General features: G+C 39.9%; 3 protein-coding genes across 5 annotated transcripts; 1 reads left to right on the top strand and 2 right to left on the bottom strand.

Moving 5' to 3' along the window:
• Nucleotides 1-1,141: 1,141 nt before the first annotated feature.
• On the bottom strand, nucleotides 1,142-10,591 carry LOC135653062 (bet1-like SNARE 1-1). Of its 3 annotated transcripts, XM_065174511.1 has the most exons (8): nucleotides 10,435-10,591; nucleotides 9,897-10,028; nucleotides 8,588-8,732; nucleotides 7,418-7,474; nucleotides 7,261-7,320; nucleotides 6,042-7,182; nucleotides 3,685-4,472; nucleotides 1,142-1,462 (listed from the first exon to the last, which is right to left on the bottom strand). In XM_065174511.1, exons 2-6 carry the CDS (start codon nucleotides 9,908-9,910, stop codon nucleotides 7,093-7,095), a joined length of 366 nt encoding a protein of 121 aa, XP_065030583.1. In that variant the 5' UTR covers nucleotides 9,911-10,028; nucleotides 10,435-10,591; the 3' UTR covers nucleotides 1,142-1,462; nucleotides 3,685-4,472; nucleotides 6,042-7,092. The 3 variants fall into 3 exon arrangements, with proteins under 3 accessions (XP_065030583.1, XP_065030582.1, XP_065030581.1); XM_065174510.1 differs by lacking the exons at nucleotides 7,261-7,320; nucleotides 7,418-7,474; nucleotides 8,588-8,732; nucleotides 9,897-10,028; nucleotides 10,435-10,591 and having other exon boundaries at nucleotides 1,142-2,258; nucleotides 6,042-6,200; XM_065174509.1 differs by lacking the exons at nucleotides 7,261-7,320; nucleotides 7,418-7,474; nucleotides 8,588-8,732; nucleotides 9,897-10,028; nucleotides 10,435-10,591 and having other exon boundaries at nucleotides 6,042-6,200.
• A 1,211-nt stretch (nucleotides 10,592-11,802) lies between these two features.
• Nucleotides 11,803-14,526, bottom strand: LOC135653397 (pentatricopeptide repeat-containing protein At4g21065-like). The gene has a single exon (XM_065175333.1). It carries the CDS (start codon nucleotides 14,378-14,380, stop codon nucleotides 12,005-12,007), a length of 2,376 nt encoding a protein of 791 aa, XP_065031405.1. The 5' UTR covers nucleotides 14,381-14,526; the 3' UTR covers nucleotides 11,803-12,004.
• A 12-nt stretch (nucleotides 14,527-14,538) lies between these two features.
• LOC135653398 (rubisco accumulation factor 1, chloroplastic-like) lies at nucleotides 14,539-16,192 on the top strand. Its single transcript, XM_065175335.1, has one exon. The coding sequence runs from the start codon at nucleotides 14,619-14,621 to the stop codon at nucleotides 15,987-15,989; it is 1,371 nt and encodes a 456-aa protein (XP_065031407.1). The 5' UTR covers nucleotides 14,539-14,618; the 3' UTR covers nucleotides 15,990-16,192.
• Nucleotides 16,193-17,206: the final 1,014 nt, after the last annotated feature.

Raw genomic sequence — 17,206 nt, 5'->3', positions numbered from 1 at the left:
ATAATGATAGTGTCAACATACCATTTAAAATGTATCTTTTTAAATTCAATTTTGATATATATGGATCTAGAATATAAAACTATCATAAATGTCATTATAAGTAGCTTTCAATGCCCCTAACTTAATTTAGTTGTTACTTAAAACTCTAATTTACAACAAATATCCTCTAACAACTCATTTTGATGCTAAAACGTAGGGAGCATTCTACGTATTATCTATTTCCCTAGAACTATAATTAATTACAGTTAAGCAATTGAAATGGATGTGAAATGTCCTAAAGAACACTTTTCTTTTAATTACGTGCCGTCAGAGTTGTGGGTCCGACTTCAGTAGACACTCGATGGTGGGAAGGTTCCTCCAGCTTTGAAAAGATCAATCAATAATCAATATTCTACTATTTTAATCTGGACATGTAGTGATATGATTGTTGCATGTGCACTTCTGACTAAATTAATTGTTCTCCAATTGGATGAGTTCACTCAAAACTTCAATAGTCCAAAACAACTACAAGTTGACCTTTCAAATATCAAAATCTTTAAAATTAATTACTAATTAATTATCCTTAATATCTCGATCTTTATATTTCCAAAAATTATATTAAGATTCATATGTTGAACTATTGATAACATCAATATTTTACCTTCAATATGTTAGAATCAAGAGCACTAAGAGGAGGGGAGGGGGGGTGAATTAGTACAGCAAATAAAAACGTCAACTTCGTCAAATCTCTCGTACGATAAAAATCGTTTCCGACGTAAAATCGATTTTGGAAACTTAGCTTAAAAACATACGTAAATATATTGAAGGCAGTAAGCTATTGAAGGGATTTGCAGTAAGATAATAGCAGAAAATAAAACATTTAACATTGTTTCTCCTAATGTCATTAACTCTGTTGATAAAAATATCATACAATGATAAATCAAAATGAGACATAATTAACACATATTCAATGATAAACCCTACGATATTTTCGTCAACGGAATCGACGACGTAAAAAAAAATAAAATTAAATATCCCAATATGACTTTTGAAAATACAAGAATTGAAACGCTGGTGATAACTAATTATAAAAGATAACATGTAATTAGCTTAAATCTTTAATCTAATAAAAAAATATAACAGAAAATTTTAACAACAAGAGAGTACAAATTTAGAGTGAAATTGGGCTCACGAATATGAACCGAATAAAGTATAGAATTTAGAACCACATACACCGTAAATACACAGCATATTAAACAAATCCATTCAATAAAAAAGAAAAATAACCAGAATAAGGTAATACCGTCAACTTGGAACTTCCTGGAAAGTGGGTGCAAGATGCTGGCTGGAAACACAACCAGGCATCGTCATCAATTCAAATGCTGGAGGCGGCACCAACTCCATGCGCCAGCTTGCTAGGGTGGTGGCTACCAACCAGAACATGTTTGAACCGGCCGACAGGTCCCAGCATCCTGCTCATCCTCTGTCAAAAGTAGCTAAGAGTTGTTAGCCCGTGAAACAAAAGCCAAGTTGGAAGTGCAGTGTACCATGAGGAGAACAGCTGACCACAACCAATATTAACTGGGAGCAGTAACATAAACCACAACGGAAAATTAGTAGCTTATGCACGAATATTAATTCGTCATCCCGCTTGCCAATACTAAATATACCAGAACCAGTGATACCTATATTACATCAAGCTTCTCCTCAAAGATCTCCAATAATATGAATACAATTTGCCTACCACAGCACCAACACCAGGGTGTCGTGACCTCCATATCTCAGCCTTGTTTGCTAGTAGACATCAAGCGCAGTCAGATACTAATTTTCAAATAAAAATGGCCTTTGTATATGGGTACTACTTTGCAAATAATATGACCAAAGTAGTACACCTGAAATATGATCAGAGTGGCCTACTCAAAAGTTCATTTTTTATTTGGACAGGCAATAGTTGAAAAAAAAAAATTCCATGTGATGGTTATAAAAAATATTAAGAATGGATATTGTCAGGTCCATCATGCTAACACCAGAACCACAGCTGCCTTATTACTGAAGCATCACCATAAACTGCATCGGATGTCGAAAATAACATATGCAGCTTACTTGAATCAAATGAGGCATCAATATGCATCCAGATTTAATGTTCTGAGATAAAGAGGAAACATTCCCACCAAAATGAGATCCCCTCCATTACTAGTACCACAAACACCACATCTCATGCTGGAAGTGGATGCAGAACACATGCAGTACAATACCAGTGATCCCGTGAAATTTGCTCACTGAGAAAGGATGAATACGTAAAGTGATAATAAGAGAGAAGGCAGCATTCTCAAATCGTCAATATTATCTAAGAAAAGATGAATGTGTGGCCACTCAGCACTAGATCTGTGCATTAGCATAAGTGAAAGCTATAACAAACAAAACAAGGATGCACAGCATAAATTATAGGTATATGCAAACCACAATACTTACAATATATCCAGATTACTTTTTTTTGGACAATAAAAGCATCTTATTATAAAAGTGATTCTGTAAAAGGATTAGACAAAAAAAATTTGAATGTTCAAGCCTCACAATATCAATCAATTTCCCAGATCACATGTAACTTTTCAAGGCAGGCCTTCATGATAATAACCTAGGAGCCCTTAAACTCCTCAAGGGCAGGAACAACCAATCATGATGGGTAACCAACTGTCAACTTAATATTAAAAAGAAAATCCTACAGAATCAACTGACTGATACTTTCAGAGCTTCTGGAGTTCATCATTGATATATTATTTATGCTGTTCTAAAATCACTTACATGCTGCTAATTGTATCGAGAAAATCTTCTCAGTTTAACATGAAAATCTTTTAACCATGAATCTATATCCCTAATTTAAGAATCCTTTTTCTATACTCAGAATAAAAAAAGAAAAAAAGATAAGCACCACCATGTGCTTTTTTCCCCACTGTCAAAATTCAGGACATAATACATTAAACAATATGGATTCTTTAGTTCTACCGAGCTAATTGATAATAACATGGACTTTTCATTTTAATGGAAAAATAGATGTAAAATCTGCAACTTTGCTGAAAGCAAGTACGAAACCAAACAGACCAACACCAGGAAAAACTGTGAACTACTTACTGTCATCCAAGGATACCATCAACGTGGTGAGAACAAATGCAACAAAAGCTATCCATAATCCATGAAAGATCTTGTATATATGTCAAATTTTATGTGGTACGTGCAACCAAATAGAATTCCACTCAACGAGAACGTGTCCTGTGACTAATGATCAAATCTTGAAAGATGAAGAACAATCACGTGCAAATCAAGATATGCAAATATAAGCAGTCATCATAACAGGATGTAGTGTTCATCTATTTTAATTAGAAAAAATGAAATAAACTGAGACATAACTGCAAAAAACAATGATCAAAATTAGATGTGATATTCAATTTGATTTAACAATAAAAAATGGTTCGCATAGAAAGGACCTTATTGATGATGACGAGGATTTTTTAAGTAACTTTTATTAGTATGCATAAGCAGTAAAGGAATCAAAGTAACTTCATCACCAAAGGGTAATCCATCATCAAAGTTAAAAATCTTTTTGTCAAATAACAAATCTCAAAAAGAGAGAACTGAGAGAACTCTGTGATAGAACTGCAAGGTCATGATGTTTGCTTTTTTTTTTTTGCACAATGGCAACAAGCATACCTCATCGTTGATGCTAAACCTCCATTTAGTTTTATGAAGCTGCAATTTGTCTCGCTGCCATTGCTGCCCCAGAATTACAAGTCCTACAAAAGCAGCAGCAACTACGACAGACCAAAATGTATTGGCCTCCTTCGCACGGTCGTACATGGATGCAGCATGCCTTTTCCACCAAGACTGACTTGGAAGATCAGATCCATCAGACTTGTCTTCATTTGGTCTTGCATGCTCTTGAGAAGTACCAGTATTCGTATTCGAAGTTCCTTCAGTCTCAAACTTGGTGCCACTTTCATGTGCTCCAGATTGAAAAGCAACAGACTGAGAATCAGCAAACTTACCCTGCCCCTTTCCAACAGAATTTAGCCCTTGGAATCCTATGCCCTCTTGAAATCCAATATTTTCTTTGTCGAAAAACTCAATTCCATGCAAGTCATCATCAGATTCAGTCTGCAACTTCTGTTTACCCAAATTATCAAGTAAATTATCATCATAAAAAACTTCAGAGCTTACATCATGTCCGTCCGGTTCACTATGGATTTCACTTATGGCGGGTTCTATTGGAAGATTCTCATGTTCACTGGGTGGAAATATAAAGTGACCAGACATGAATAGTGCAGCAGAAGTATCATGATTAGTTATGCTCTCCTTCTCTTTACTTTCATCGGTAGGGTCAAACTCGCTAGGTCCAGGTGCAGCAGCATAGGCAGATGCCGTGAGGGACACAACTTCCCAGTCAGCTCCACGAGATGAAGTTTCCTCTTGACCTTTTTCATTGTCCGCCATGTCAAAACCTAAAATTCATATAAATCATATACGGATGAACTTAAGCACATGAACAACAACAAGCAGAAAACAAGATAGTGCACTTCTAGCAAGGTCCAGATCAATCAGGTCCTAGATTGCTAAAGTAGAAAACTTTAGTCATTGAGCCCCATATCAATGGCTATGGTTATGCACCATGAAGAAATCTGTAGTTTGACAAACTCATTACTCCTAAATCAGAAATTTTGAAGAATGAAATGTTAAAAAACTGGTTAAAATAGAGAACACCCGGAAGAAAGTGGAAAGAATAAAGGGCAACCAAATTGCATCTTCTTTCGAATCAACAGAAGAAGCTAAGGACAATCTTGATAGAATTTAATATCTATATACAATGAAAACAAAAGACTCAAGCATTAACCCTTCACCAACTCCAACAAATGCATTTCAATCACGTGTAAATAGATAAGTTTCCTTTCTCAGTGTGACAACTAATGAAATTTCAATAAAGACAACTAATGAAATTTCAATAACAACCAAGAACAAATAGTTTATTGTAGTTATGCAGAAAGCCATAAATAAATAATAACAATATATCTTACTGCAAGAATAAATCAAGTGGACAAATATATAGAATAGTTGAATACTCCCAATCCAAATTTGTACGTAACGAATACATGTTAGACAAGCAACAACCAAGAAGAAGAAAACCAAATTGGAAGTGCAGAAATTTTTTACTCCATATTCTATCCAGTTTCTTTGCCTGTTCTATCAAAGATCAATCAGTGCTGTCACAAGTGATCACCTGGGAATTTGGGCAATCCTTGAACAGATCACCAAATGCACATATAGACAATAATATATATTTGCATGCACGAATACATACATTCATAATATAGAGAAATACACATGCTGATGTATAATGTATAAATATATGCAGTATTTTCAATTTAAATGGATTTATTTAAGACTAATTTTCATGTCCAAAAGCTTTTCTGTAATATGCTTTCAAGTACTCATAAACATCTTACAATCACAGATATGCTGAACCGTTGATTCTCCATTTATAGTATGAAACTATCACAACACATCATTGCTCACCAACAAAAATATGACAAAGTGAGCTGCAAAATTTGTCATCGGGACTACCGCCTAGGGTCGAAGATGTAGGAATTTTTTACGACTATGGATTCAATCCAATCAATTTTCTTGAAATTAACATACCATGATTTATGAAACGCTTGATGCTCCACAAAACGATTAATTACTCTATCATATATCGAGCCATTCCGACAGAAATTTCAATTACAGAAAATTGATAGAAAACCCTAATTCCAACTACAACTTCCACAGAAAACACATTGTCTCGATGATTGAAATCCACCAGAAGGATGTAAACCATGGAGAATTCAATCATCTGATTCATCCCAATAGAACCAAATTTGGACCAGAGAGCAACTAATCGGATCCAAGCAACAAATTGGCGCCCTTGTACCAAAGCTGAAGCTCCAAACAATCCGAAGAAATCTCATACTCTAAGAAAGGCAAAAAAACACAACAAGAAATTTGTCCAAGGCACCAAAAAAGACAACATTGTTTACCTCAAATCTTTGGGCTATGGGAGGAGGAGGAGGAGGAGGAGGAGGGCCGAAGAGAGGCGAAGAGACCGGAGGGAGGTAGGGACGGAGGGAGGGAGGGAGAGAGAGAGGGAGAGGGAGGAGAGAAACCTGGCGAGAAAAATACAGGAATGGTTCAGCAGGTGGTGTCCGTCCGAAAACCGGCTGCACCCGGTCATCCCTGCCGATGACGTATAGAGCATTTGCTTCGAACACCAATCAAAGCGACCCACAAAGACACCCCATCGCATAAGACGCAGAGATGAATGACGGATCGAATCAATCAGGTATCTGAGTTGTACCTTTGTAGGGTGTCAACAAAAGAGTTTCTTTGGGATTATCTCACTGTGTGGATAAGGTTGAGATTGCGTGGGCAAAAAACTCTCTTTTTTTTTTTTTGTTTATCATGTTGTGAAAAGATTTGGTGCGTTTCATCGCTCTCTAATTGGTCATAATATAAAAATAAATATGAACGAATTCCTAAAGAAAATTCTTAAATTTTTGTGGAGCGTCTCCATCTCACTTTTTTAATTTATTTTATATTTCATATTGACTTTATTTAATTTAAAAATATACAATAAGATTTTATATCATTAATATTGACACCAATTAAAATGAAGAGCCTCCAATGTGTTGTTGCAGTAAAATCTAGACATCCTAAAGTCTTATATTCGAATCCTCTATAATAAAATTTTATTTTATTTTAAAAAAATAGAAATCCAATTAAAGATGTTAACCCATCATATCTCAACTATTTGGGGCAATAAATAATTCAACCTGCAACCACAAGTCACTGCGGTGGCAATCGAGAATTCAACAGTTGCTGAACCACTTAGGCGTAATGTCTTTGCGGTGTAGAAGAATAAATATACGTCTAGTATTCATATGATTAGATGACACCATAATGTTCAGATGTCATGCATTTCACAAAGGATGTTGTACACATGAGCTACTGTCACACTAATCCACTTTAGAAGAAGCAACAGACGGCTCGTGTACTGTCAAGGTGTGGTCATTGCAGATGTCATGAAGATTTCTACTTGGTGAGGTAATAGATGAGTAGGAAGAGCACCAGGAAAGATGCCACAAAGGTAGCCATTCTGCGACTTGACTTTCTCTCAAAAACCTAATATCAAAACTCAAATTGTGGTCAGCAAAAGAAGAGGGAAGAAACCCAGTAACAAAAAGAAAAAAGCACACTTACCATCTTGAAACGATCAACCGTTCCGGAAAGGACTCCCCTTGAAGCATCCATGTCATGACCCTAAAGCCAAGCCATCACCAGAAGAACTTGATCATGTATTTTGCAAAAACGAGTGTGAATGAGAAAAAGATAAGGATTGAATGTGTTCTTGACGTACCATTCGGTCCAATGCACGATTATGAATCTCAACTTCTTCATGTATTTCCCCTGTCAACTTCACACCAAAACGATCATAATAGAAGTCAAATAATCACATCTTAGAGGAACTAAAATATGAACTGATGGGACTTAAAGAAGAAAAAAAAAAGATAAAGCCTAGATATCGGAAAAATTAAAGACTAGTTGCACCCTGAAACATTATAGGCATAAACTACAACGTATGAAAAGGAAGAATGACTAAGGTGATCATGGCAACAAAAAAGATTAAGAAATATATACAAATAAAAACTACTGTTTTAAGATATTTGTCGTGCAACACACTTTTCCTTGTTAGTTTTTTGGAATATCCTGGGGATACCACAAACTTGTCTATCATCAAATCATTAAAATTTAAACAACAAAAGTACCCATGCTTTTTGTTTCCTGCAGTACCAATAGCAGCTGTCCCCCTACACCCTTATTCTCCGGGGATATAAGCTGAAAAAGCATATGATCCTCACTCTTGTCAAAGAGCTGATTGAGGATGGAAGTGCAAAAAGTCGGAAGAAGCACCAACAATAAGAACAGAGGATAGAGAAAGGGGTGCGTGGAGAGTTGATATCAGCAAGAAAAGTACTTGCCATTTTAAAAGATCAGAAAAGGAGAATAAGGGTTTAGTGAAACATTGATCACACAATTAAGATGGTTAACCAAGAACAAATAGATCAAATCATCATTTGGATTATCAAGCCAGCTTATGCCATAGGAAAAACACAATTTGTTTCATGTTAAATTGCAATTTAGATGAGGCATGAACTTTTCCATGTAGTATCTTCTAATCATGAAGTAGAGTATTTGCATATTGACCAAAGAGACACCACATATATCAAGCTTGTCAACTGGGTAATATCAAGAACATCCTTTGGTGGAGCTAAAAGCTCTGATTATATTAACATGCATTAAAAGAGCAAAGTAAATAACTCTAGACAACATAATCGCTTACTATTTTGGACAGAGAACTTGTAAAGGAAACACTTATCCTGATATAAATGCAACTTTTGTAAAATATACTTATGGTTAGGAAAAGGACCAAGAGCTCCATCAAGACAAGTCCAACTACAATTTTAGGAAATATAATGTTATTCAAATAGTGTAAAAGCAATGAGATCATATTTTGCATATGACTTACTCTTTTTAAAATATTCACTCTATCTTGTAGCCCATCGATAGCTCTGTCGTTGCCATACTCATCAATTTCATGAGAGGAATAAGATGGTGCTAGAATGCCACCCTCCTCAATGCTATCAAAAAGAGAAGCTCTGTTTCTATAATCTCTGCAAACAGTCGAATCAAACACAAGACAAGAAAGTGCAAAAGTCAAGTCGAAGAACAACTCACCAAAGGTTCCAGAAAAAGAATCAAATAGCATGCAGCTTATAAAGTAATACATCTTAAATAAAGAGTCAAATTATGCTATATCATATTGAATTTGAGAAGAATTCCACGTACAATATGTACAGTGATAGCATATCCAGCCTTGCACAATATTCTGAAATCAAAATATTTAAGGAAAAAAGACAGGATATAGACTGTCCATCTTAAGGATGTAAATCTCAACAAATTTCTTAGGATGTCTTTTGATGCTAGAAAACATAATAAAAAAAATAAAGTACAAGTGTGCTAAAGATCGCATGATGCAGTACAAAGCTATGTCAAGCACTGGTTAGTCTGCCTATATCAAATGGCATATTCAATATGAGCCTTCACATGCAATATCTAGGTCCCTTTTAGATCATCACTAACAAAGTGAGCAATTTGGACAAATCAGATCTGAGAAATAGTACACATGGCCTGAATTAAGCATTCTTAATAGATGGTCCATTTAAATCTATCACAAGATGAAATCCTTTAACCCAAACATTATTCTTCGACATCTCTCTTACTGAATTTTAAGGTTTCTTTCCCCGAAGCAGTACACGACATATTTAATCTCAGTTTGCTATTAGTCCATCATTTAAAGATGATATGACCTACTTAACCCAGGATATCGTGCCATGCCTACAAACAACACGACACACAATACCTTGTATGAGTTTAAACATGTATCTCACTTCAAAAAGTATAGCGCAGATGTCAGACTGCTCTGCACAGGTATAAACAAAATTCATACCTATAAATTTAATAGAATGCAGTTACAGTCCTTTCAATAAAAAACTTATAATTTTTTGGTTAATTATTAGAACGCAGATGTGACCCCTTGAATCCCAGACTTAGCCTACTATTATGGCGAAGAACTAAAAAGAAAGTTCTATAAAAAAATTGAAAGGAAAAGGCTAATAAAATCGAAATATTACTCAGTGATATAAGGTTAGTCCCTGCCAGTCATTTCAGAAAATAAACAAAATCACTGATGCAAAAAAGAATGACACAAAGGCTATTCTTTTAATCACATCCTTGTAGATAGACAAAAAAGGGTAAAAAGAAAAAAAGAGTTCTACCTTCTCAAGTTCATAATTTTGGTTAATGGAGCAGCTTTTTTTCTTTGTCCTGCTCTCTTCTAATAAGTATATTTTCCCTATCTTCCTCTTCTCCCACAATTCCGGAGTCAAAAGTTGTGGCTTGTTCAGCACCTGGGCAAAAAATTAAATCAGAATAGCAAGGCGATGGAATCAGTAGCTGCAAATATCATTTCATTCTGGAACCGTTTCGCAGATCAAATCGATAACACACATCCAAGCGACTTCGGATCGCTCTACAAGGCCGTTATTCCAAAACCGAAGAAAGCCCTAAAAAATTGGAGATCTATAAAGAAACCTCAACTTGCGAAATAACAGAATCAACCACTGATCGCCTTAATTCGCGATGAAAGTTCCATCGGAATAAAAATCCAATTTACCAGAAACCGATGAAAGAGCCGGATCGCAGAATCCAATCTCATGCCAAATGGTACAGCAGAACACAACCGAAAAAAAAACGAACAAAAAGAATGAATCCAAGGATCAAATGGATTAAACGGAAAAAAAAAAAAAAAAAAACCTTCGATCCACTAATTGGATGCTCGGATCGCCGTCGACGAGAGATCTAGGGTTAGGTTTCTTCCCGGTGCTTAAATGCCGGTGTCGGTGAGGAGAACCGCAATGATGAGGCGGCAACTGGAAAGAACGGAGCTTTTCCACGCGGGAAGCGCGTCCAGTAAATGCTCACACGCCGACTGCAACGTGGCACCCTCAGACTGGTTAATTATGCTGCCAGTATGTGATCCGAACGAGATCCCATGCAATCCATTCAAGCAACGAGCGGGTCCGAGTCGATCAGTATGTGTTATCGGCACGGGAACACGACAAGAGACACGCCCAAGTTGAGCACGAACCGTGCCGGTTCGGGTTGGTCAGGTCGATTAGGATGCGACCATCTAATCATCGGTTGAGCCCATACCCACTGGTCGGCATCAGATTTGAGCCGGTTGGTTTCGGGTGTGTACTATGTTGTGTTACTGATCTTGCTTCTTTGATTGATACAGCAGCTATGACAACGTACAGTATTAAATATGCAATGGTATTTTTGATGACTAATCATCAAACACATTCTCGAACACTTCAATGCCTTCAAGTGCTACTTCCTAGCAGCGTATCACTGAGGAGCAAGAGGAAAAGATGTGCTATGCTTTCTGATGCGTGTGTTTCTCAATCCCTAGCATGATTCACTAATGTGTAAATAGATGCCTCAACGCCCTTAGACACCATGCTTAATTAATATCTCAAGACAGATCATAAGCTCTAGGTTATTGACAATATAGGTTGACCAGATCAAACAAGCACATCCAATTGAAAGCTTAAGACATATTAATATCATTGGCGATAGGGTGTACGCTAGCCAATCATCATCGATACATGACCAACATGTGATATTCAAGATGGAAAGAGAAGACGGAGGCCACCCTCGACTTGTCTGCTCCAATTAGTAAGGATCCACGAAGGTAATTATGAGTTATCCTTCTCTTGTTACCCACGAGGACCACGAAGGAGAGATTGTTGGAGACAATTAGAGACTACCTCCTCTAAAAATATTTCAAAGAATATTCTAATCCTTTACGATCATATATAAAAGTTTATCTTCGATAAAAAATGGATGATCACCTTTTTTACCGCTCGTATCCTCACTCATATACATCAGATTATTAACTTGAACGTCAAAGGGATCGAATCAAGAAATCTCTTCCAATCTCGATTTTCGTGTAGATAAGATCTCAAGAGTTCAATATTTTCACCTCAAATAATCCTACACATACGAGTCCAAATCACATTAGGCTGACCAGAACATCAACAACTTCTTCCCTCAACAATTAGTATTGAATTAATAACAACAATTAGTATTGAACTAATAACAAAGCACCCTAACATGATATTGAAGAACATACTAAACAATTATTTATTTTGAAATATATTGTCAGTCAAAAATGTACAGACTATACTAAAACTAATGTGAAATATAGTTGACTTAATTTAAGCGTATGCAATTCTAGACAAAAGTCAATTATAGTATTAATTAGTAGATAAAAAATTGCTTCTTGACATTGATGAATTTCTCTAAATAATATCACTACCACCTACCAATAGTCTTGGCAAGAACATGATCCTTCATAGAACCGGTGGAAGCGGTTTCGATCACGTACAATAATCACCCTGCCATATATCTGAGAAAGAAGCTTAGTAGCAGCATGACAGTCATCACAAACCCTAAGGTTTTTCACAATTCGAATTGGTGTCCGTGGTGGGGTACTGATAAGACCAAATGCCATGGCTAATTTCTCACTATGATAGTTGAGCACTGTTTCCTTCTCTTCCTCGTCTATGTTAAGATATACGCCTGAAGTATCAGCAACATGTCCTGCCCGTTTGAGCTTCTCCTGCATTTCTGAGAGCATTGCTTGGATCTTCTTGCTCTGTGGGTGTGAAGCATCACCCATCACAAACTCATGAACCACTCCATTTACCTCAATCGCGGTCATCCCAGGCATCTTCTTAATTCCCGTATCCTTCATCGATTTCCTTACTTCTGCAACCTCGCTCCATCTCCGATCAATTGCATAGATGTTTGAGAGAAGTATATTGTAGCCACTATTATGGGGTTCAAGCTTGAGAAGCTCCTTTGCTGCCAGTTCCCCCAATTTTGGATTCTTATGAACTTTACATGCAGCAAGAAGTGCCCCCCATATTATCACATTTGGTACATTAGGCATTCTGCGTATCAATTCATGTGCCTCATCAAGGTGTCCAGCTCGACCAAGAAGATCAACCATGCATCCATAATGTTCGACTTTTGGAACCCATCCATAATCATGTTCCATGCAACTAAAGAACTGCTTTCCCTCTTCTACGAGTCCTGAGTGGCTACATGCACGCAATACTCCAATGAAAGTGACATTGTTTGGTCTAACACCCACCTTCTCCATCTCCATAAAAAGACCGATAGTCTCCTCTCCATACCCATTCATGGCGAGTCCGTTAATCATTGCATTCCACATGCACACATCTCTATCAGTAGTTTGAGTGAATACTGCATACGCTGCATTGATATCCCCACATTTGGCATACATGTCTACCAATGAAGTGGTGAGCACAACATCCATCTCTATTCCTTGCTTGTCAATACAAGCATGAATCCACCTTCCTCGGTCGAGAGCCCCAGCCTCGGAACATAAAGAGAGGAGGTTCACCATGGTTATTTCGTTTGGCTTTATATTTGCATCTTTCATCTGGGTGAAGAGATCAAAGGCTTCTTTAATGCAATTGGTGTGCGCATATCCTGCAATCATGGCAGTCCACACTGCAATGTCCTTCCCATCCATGAGATCAAACATTTCTCTTGCACTCCTCAAATCACGGCACTTGCAGTACATATCAACCAAGGCAGTGCCCAAAGCTACCGACATCTTGAAGCCATTTCGAAGTATGTAGGCATGAAGCCATTTGCCCAATTCTAAATTGCCAATCGATCCACACTCAATCACCAAGCTCAGCATCGTGATCTCATTGGGGAATACATGATTATGCCACATCTCGATAAGCAGCTCCATCGCAGTTCCCATATCACTGCTACGAATGAAACCAGCTATCATGGCAGCCCATGATGCAGTGCTCTTTTCCTCCATCCTGTCAAAGACTCTTCTTGCAGCAGAAATACTTCCACACTTGACGTACATATCAATCAGGGCAGTGGTAGCATTAACACTAGGTGATTCCCTAGCACTGTTTTTTATCAAATAAGTATGCACTGGTCGGCCCTTTGTAAACTCTCCAACATCGGCAAAGAGATTAAGCATGTTAATTATTGCTACTTCACTAGGCCTTATGCCTGACAGGAGCATCTCTCTGACGAGTTCAATGGCTTCGTCAAACAACTTACACCATGCATAGCTCCTTATCATAGTGCTCCACGAGACCACATCTCTATCAGGCATTTCATCGAACAACTTCGCAGCAAACCCCAAGGATCCACATTCCGAGTACATCTGCATCAAGGAATTATGTACGAAGACATCCCAATGGAATCCGGCCTTTATGACAAACCCATGGATTTCCATTCCTTGTCGGAGACTCGAGAGCTGCGCGCAGGCCTTGAGAACTGAGGGGACGGTGAAGTTATCGGGGCTGGCCGCAGTCTCCCGCATGTGGGCGTAGAGATTCAGTGCGGCGGACGGTGTGTTGTTCTTGATGTAAGAAGTGATGAGAAAATTAAGCTGGGCTTGAGGACTGGATTGAGCAGGCAGGATATTCGTTGGTCGGAATTGTGTTCGGATAATGTGGGCATGGATCTCTTTAGTCTGTTGCAAGGTGAAGGTGGTGGCGGTGGCGGTGGCATCTTTTGGTGGTGGAGATGGGATTGGAGAGTGGAGATGAAGAGTAGGTTTTGGGATGGGTTTGAGTTGGGAAGAGAGAAAGGGGGAGAAGGGGGTTCTGCTTGGAGTTACCATAGCCTCCATGTCTCCATTTCGGTGAGAGTCATCAGGTTGAAAGAGAGCGACGTTGTTTTACTGGGGCGTCAAATGGAAATCACGACCGTTCAAATGTTGGGCGGGGGCTAAATCGACGGTCTAAAATTGTCCTCTGCAGAGCCCATCACACAAAACGAACAGCAGATAAGCCCCCTTCTCCCTCGCCAACACCACTCGCTCCCTCTTCCCTCTCCCTTCACCTCCTCGCTTCCCCCGTCGCCTGTCCATGGCACTGCTCTCAGTGGCGACCCCTCTCAAGGCCAAGCATGTGCCCCTCCTCGTCGCCACCTCCCGTCCCAGTTTGATCCTCCGCCACCGCCTCTCTCTTCCGAAGCCGGCGTCTCCCCGCCGGTGCGGCCGGGTCTACGCCTCCATGCCGCCCACCCCGCCGCCGTACCCTCCGCCGCCAGGCGAGCAGGTGTACCAGCCCTTTCGCCCCCCGCCCTCCCCGCTGTCGGCCAAGTACCGCTCCCTGGGCACCGCCGAGCGGCTCGAGATCCTCCGCGATCGCCTCGGATTGTGGCACGAGTACGCCCCGCTCATCTCCACCCTCGGCCACGACGGCTTCACCCCGCCCTCCATCGAGGAGGTCACCGGCATCTCCGGCGTCGACCAGAACCGCCTCATCGTCGCCGTGCAGGTCCGCGACTCCCTCGTCTCATCCTCCTTCGACCCCGAGTTGCTCGCGTTCTTCGACGCTGGCGGTGGCGCCGACCTCCTCTACGAGCTCCGCCTCCTCAACGCCGCCCAGCGCGCCGCCGCCGCCTACCGCGTCATCGAGCACCGCCTCGATCCAAAGGCGGCCCAGGAGCTGGCGCGGGCCATGAAGGACTTCCCCCGCCGCAGGGGGGACGTTGGCTGGGACCGCTTCTCTGCCGCTTCCCCGGGTGACTGCCTCGCCTACACCCACTTCCGCCTCAGCCGGGAGACGATGTCCCCTGCCGAGCGGATGGCGTCGCTCGATCGGGCGGTGGAGGCGGCGGAGACGGAGGAGGCGAGGAAGCGGATCGAGGAGGAGATCGAGCGGGCGTCCCGCCAAGGCGAAGGAGGAGCCGTGGCGGCCGGCGAAGAGGCGGAGGAGCTGAGGGTGACGGTGCCGGTGGTTCGACTGAGGTACGGGGAGGTAGCGGAGGCGTCGACAGTGGTGCTGCTACCGGTGTGCCGGGCGGAGGAGGGGGAGGAGGGGATAGCAGCGGCGCCGGGGCGGTGCAGGGCGGAGGGAGAGCTGGGGGTGATGGCGGCGGAGCGGGGGTGGGCGAGGTGGGTGGTGCTGCCAGGGTGGGGGCCGGTGGTGGCGGCGGGGAATGGGGTGGCGGTGGAGTTCGTGGACGGGAGGGTGCTGCCGTGGAGGGGAAGCGGGGGTTGGGAGGAGGCGGTGCTGGTGGTGGCGGACCGGGGGAGACGGGAAGTGGGAGCTGAGGACGGATACTACTTGGTGGGCGGCGAGGAAGAGGGGAGGGGGAAGGGTTTGGGGGTGGAGAGAGGGGGGAAGCTGATGGGAAAGGGAGTGAAGGAGGCGTTGGGGACGGTGGTGTTGGTGGTGAGGCCACCCAGAGAGGAAGATGATGACATGCTGCGCGACGAAGACTGGGACTGAATCGCCAATCGTAGGCAACGCCTCCCCTCTCGGTCTCTCTGTTTTTGTTTCCCGCCCCAATAAAGGCTTATCATTTTGCCTTTTTTTCATTTGGATTAGTGGAGCCGAGCAAATTACAATCGAAAGAAGAGATTAAATACCAAATGTATGTGGATCACAATGTTTGGCATTAGAAGATGATGGCACCCAACAGCATTAACTTCCGTATTTTATGTAGTTTTTAATTGATTCCTTTTCAGTAAAAAAAATCGATTAGAAAGGTATCTTAAAAAACGTTCAATTCACAATATATATATATATGGGATTTTTATATACCCTTCTAATAATTAATGTCCGTGTTGGAACTGAATTAATATTTATATAAAAAGTTAGAAAAGCACGGGGGTTAAATAATTATTAAAATAATAAAATATATCTTTAGTTATTTGAAATTTTATCATTTTAGATTTATAAAATAATCATGACTATTAGTACTGATAGAAAATTTATTAACAGTTAACACACGATCATCATGCAATACCTAAATTTTTTCTCGTTTATTATGATAATAAAGAGAAATATATTTTTATGAGAAGGATGATAATCATAAATCATCTTATCCTTCTTTGTAACAAAAGAAAATAATCATAAAATTTCTTCTCTTTCTTCAAAACTATAAAAACTTATCTTAAATAAAGAGAAAGTTAACTCATTACCAAGAATTACTCTGATCTACGTTTGAAAATCTCAGTTTACTAATTTAAGTATTAAAGGGATCGAATCATAAAGGCCTACCTGACTTTAGTTTTTCACGAGTGACACGTTAAGAGTACAACACTTCCACATGAGAAGTGTAATTCTTCTATCTCGGGTGTACAATACTTTTATCTCGAATTCACTTTGATAGCGTAATATTTTCATAACGATAGTATGATATTTTTCACATTAAAAGCGTAATATTTCTATCTCGAACTCAACTCGAGAATATAATATCTCCATGTCGAAGGCATATTGAATATTTCTATACACATGGGTCTTAGCCACCACATCGAGCAGACAAAAAACAGTAATGATATTTTTCCTCGATAACAGGTGACACATTAATAATATAATATTTTCATACAGGAAGTATAATACTTTTATCTTGAATTCACCTTGATAGTGTAATATTTCCACGTCGAGAGTGTACTATTTTTATATCAAGAGTATAATACTTTTATCTCAAACTAAATTCGAGA

This window comes from Musa acuminata, chromosome BXJ3-11, assembly GCF_036884655.1.
Source record: "Musa acuminata AAA Group cultivar baxijiao chromosome BXJ3-11, Cavendish_Baxijiao_AAA, whole genome shotgun sequence".
NCBI classification, from domain to species: Eukaryota; Viridiplantae; Streptophyta; class Magnoliopsida; order Zingiberales; family Musaceae; genus Musa; species Musa acuminata.
Note: the sequence above shows the minus strand (reverse complement) of the source record. Positions and strands in the feature narration are given on the sequence as shown.

Coding starts and splice junctions, on each gene's coding strand:
- LOC135653062 (XM_065174509.1), bottom strand. CDS start 4,464: ATGGCGGACAATGAAAAAGGTCAAGAGGAAACTTCATCTCGTGGAGCT. Junction 1,463..3,684: donor GGTTTAGCATCAACGATGAG/GTATGCTTGTTG, acceptor TACTTTTGACAG/AGGATGAGCAGGATGCTGGG.
- LOC135653397 (XM_065175333.1), bottom strand. CDS start 14,380: ATGGAGGCTATGGTAACTCCAAGCAGAACCCCCTTCTCCCCCTTTCTC.
- LOC135653398 (XM_065175335.1), top strand. CDS start 14,619: ATGGCACTGCTCTCAGTGGCGACCCCTCTCAAGGCCAAGCATGTGCCC.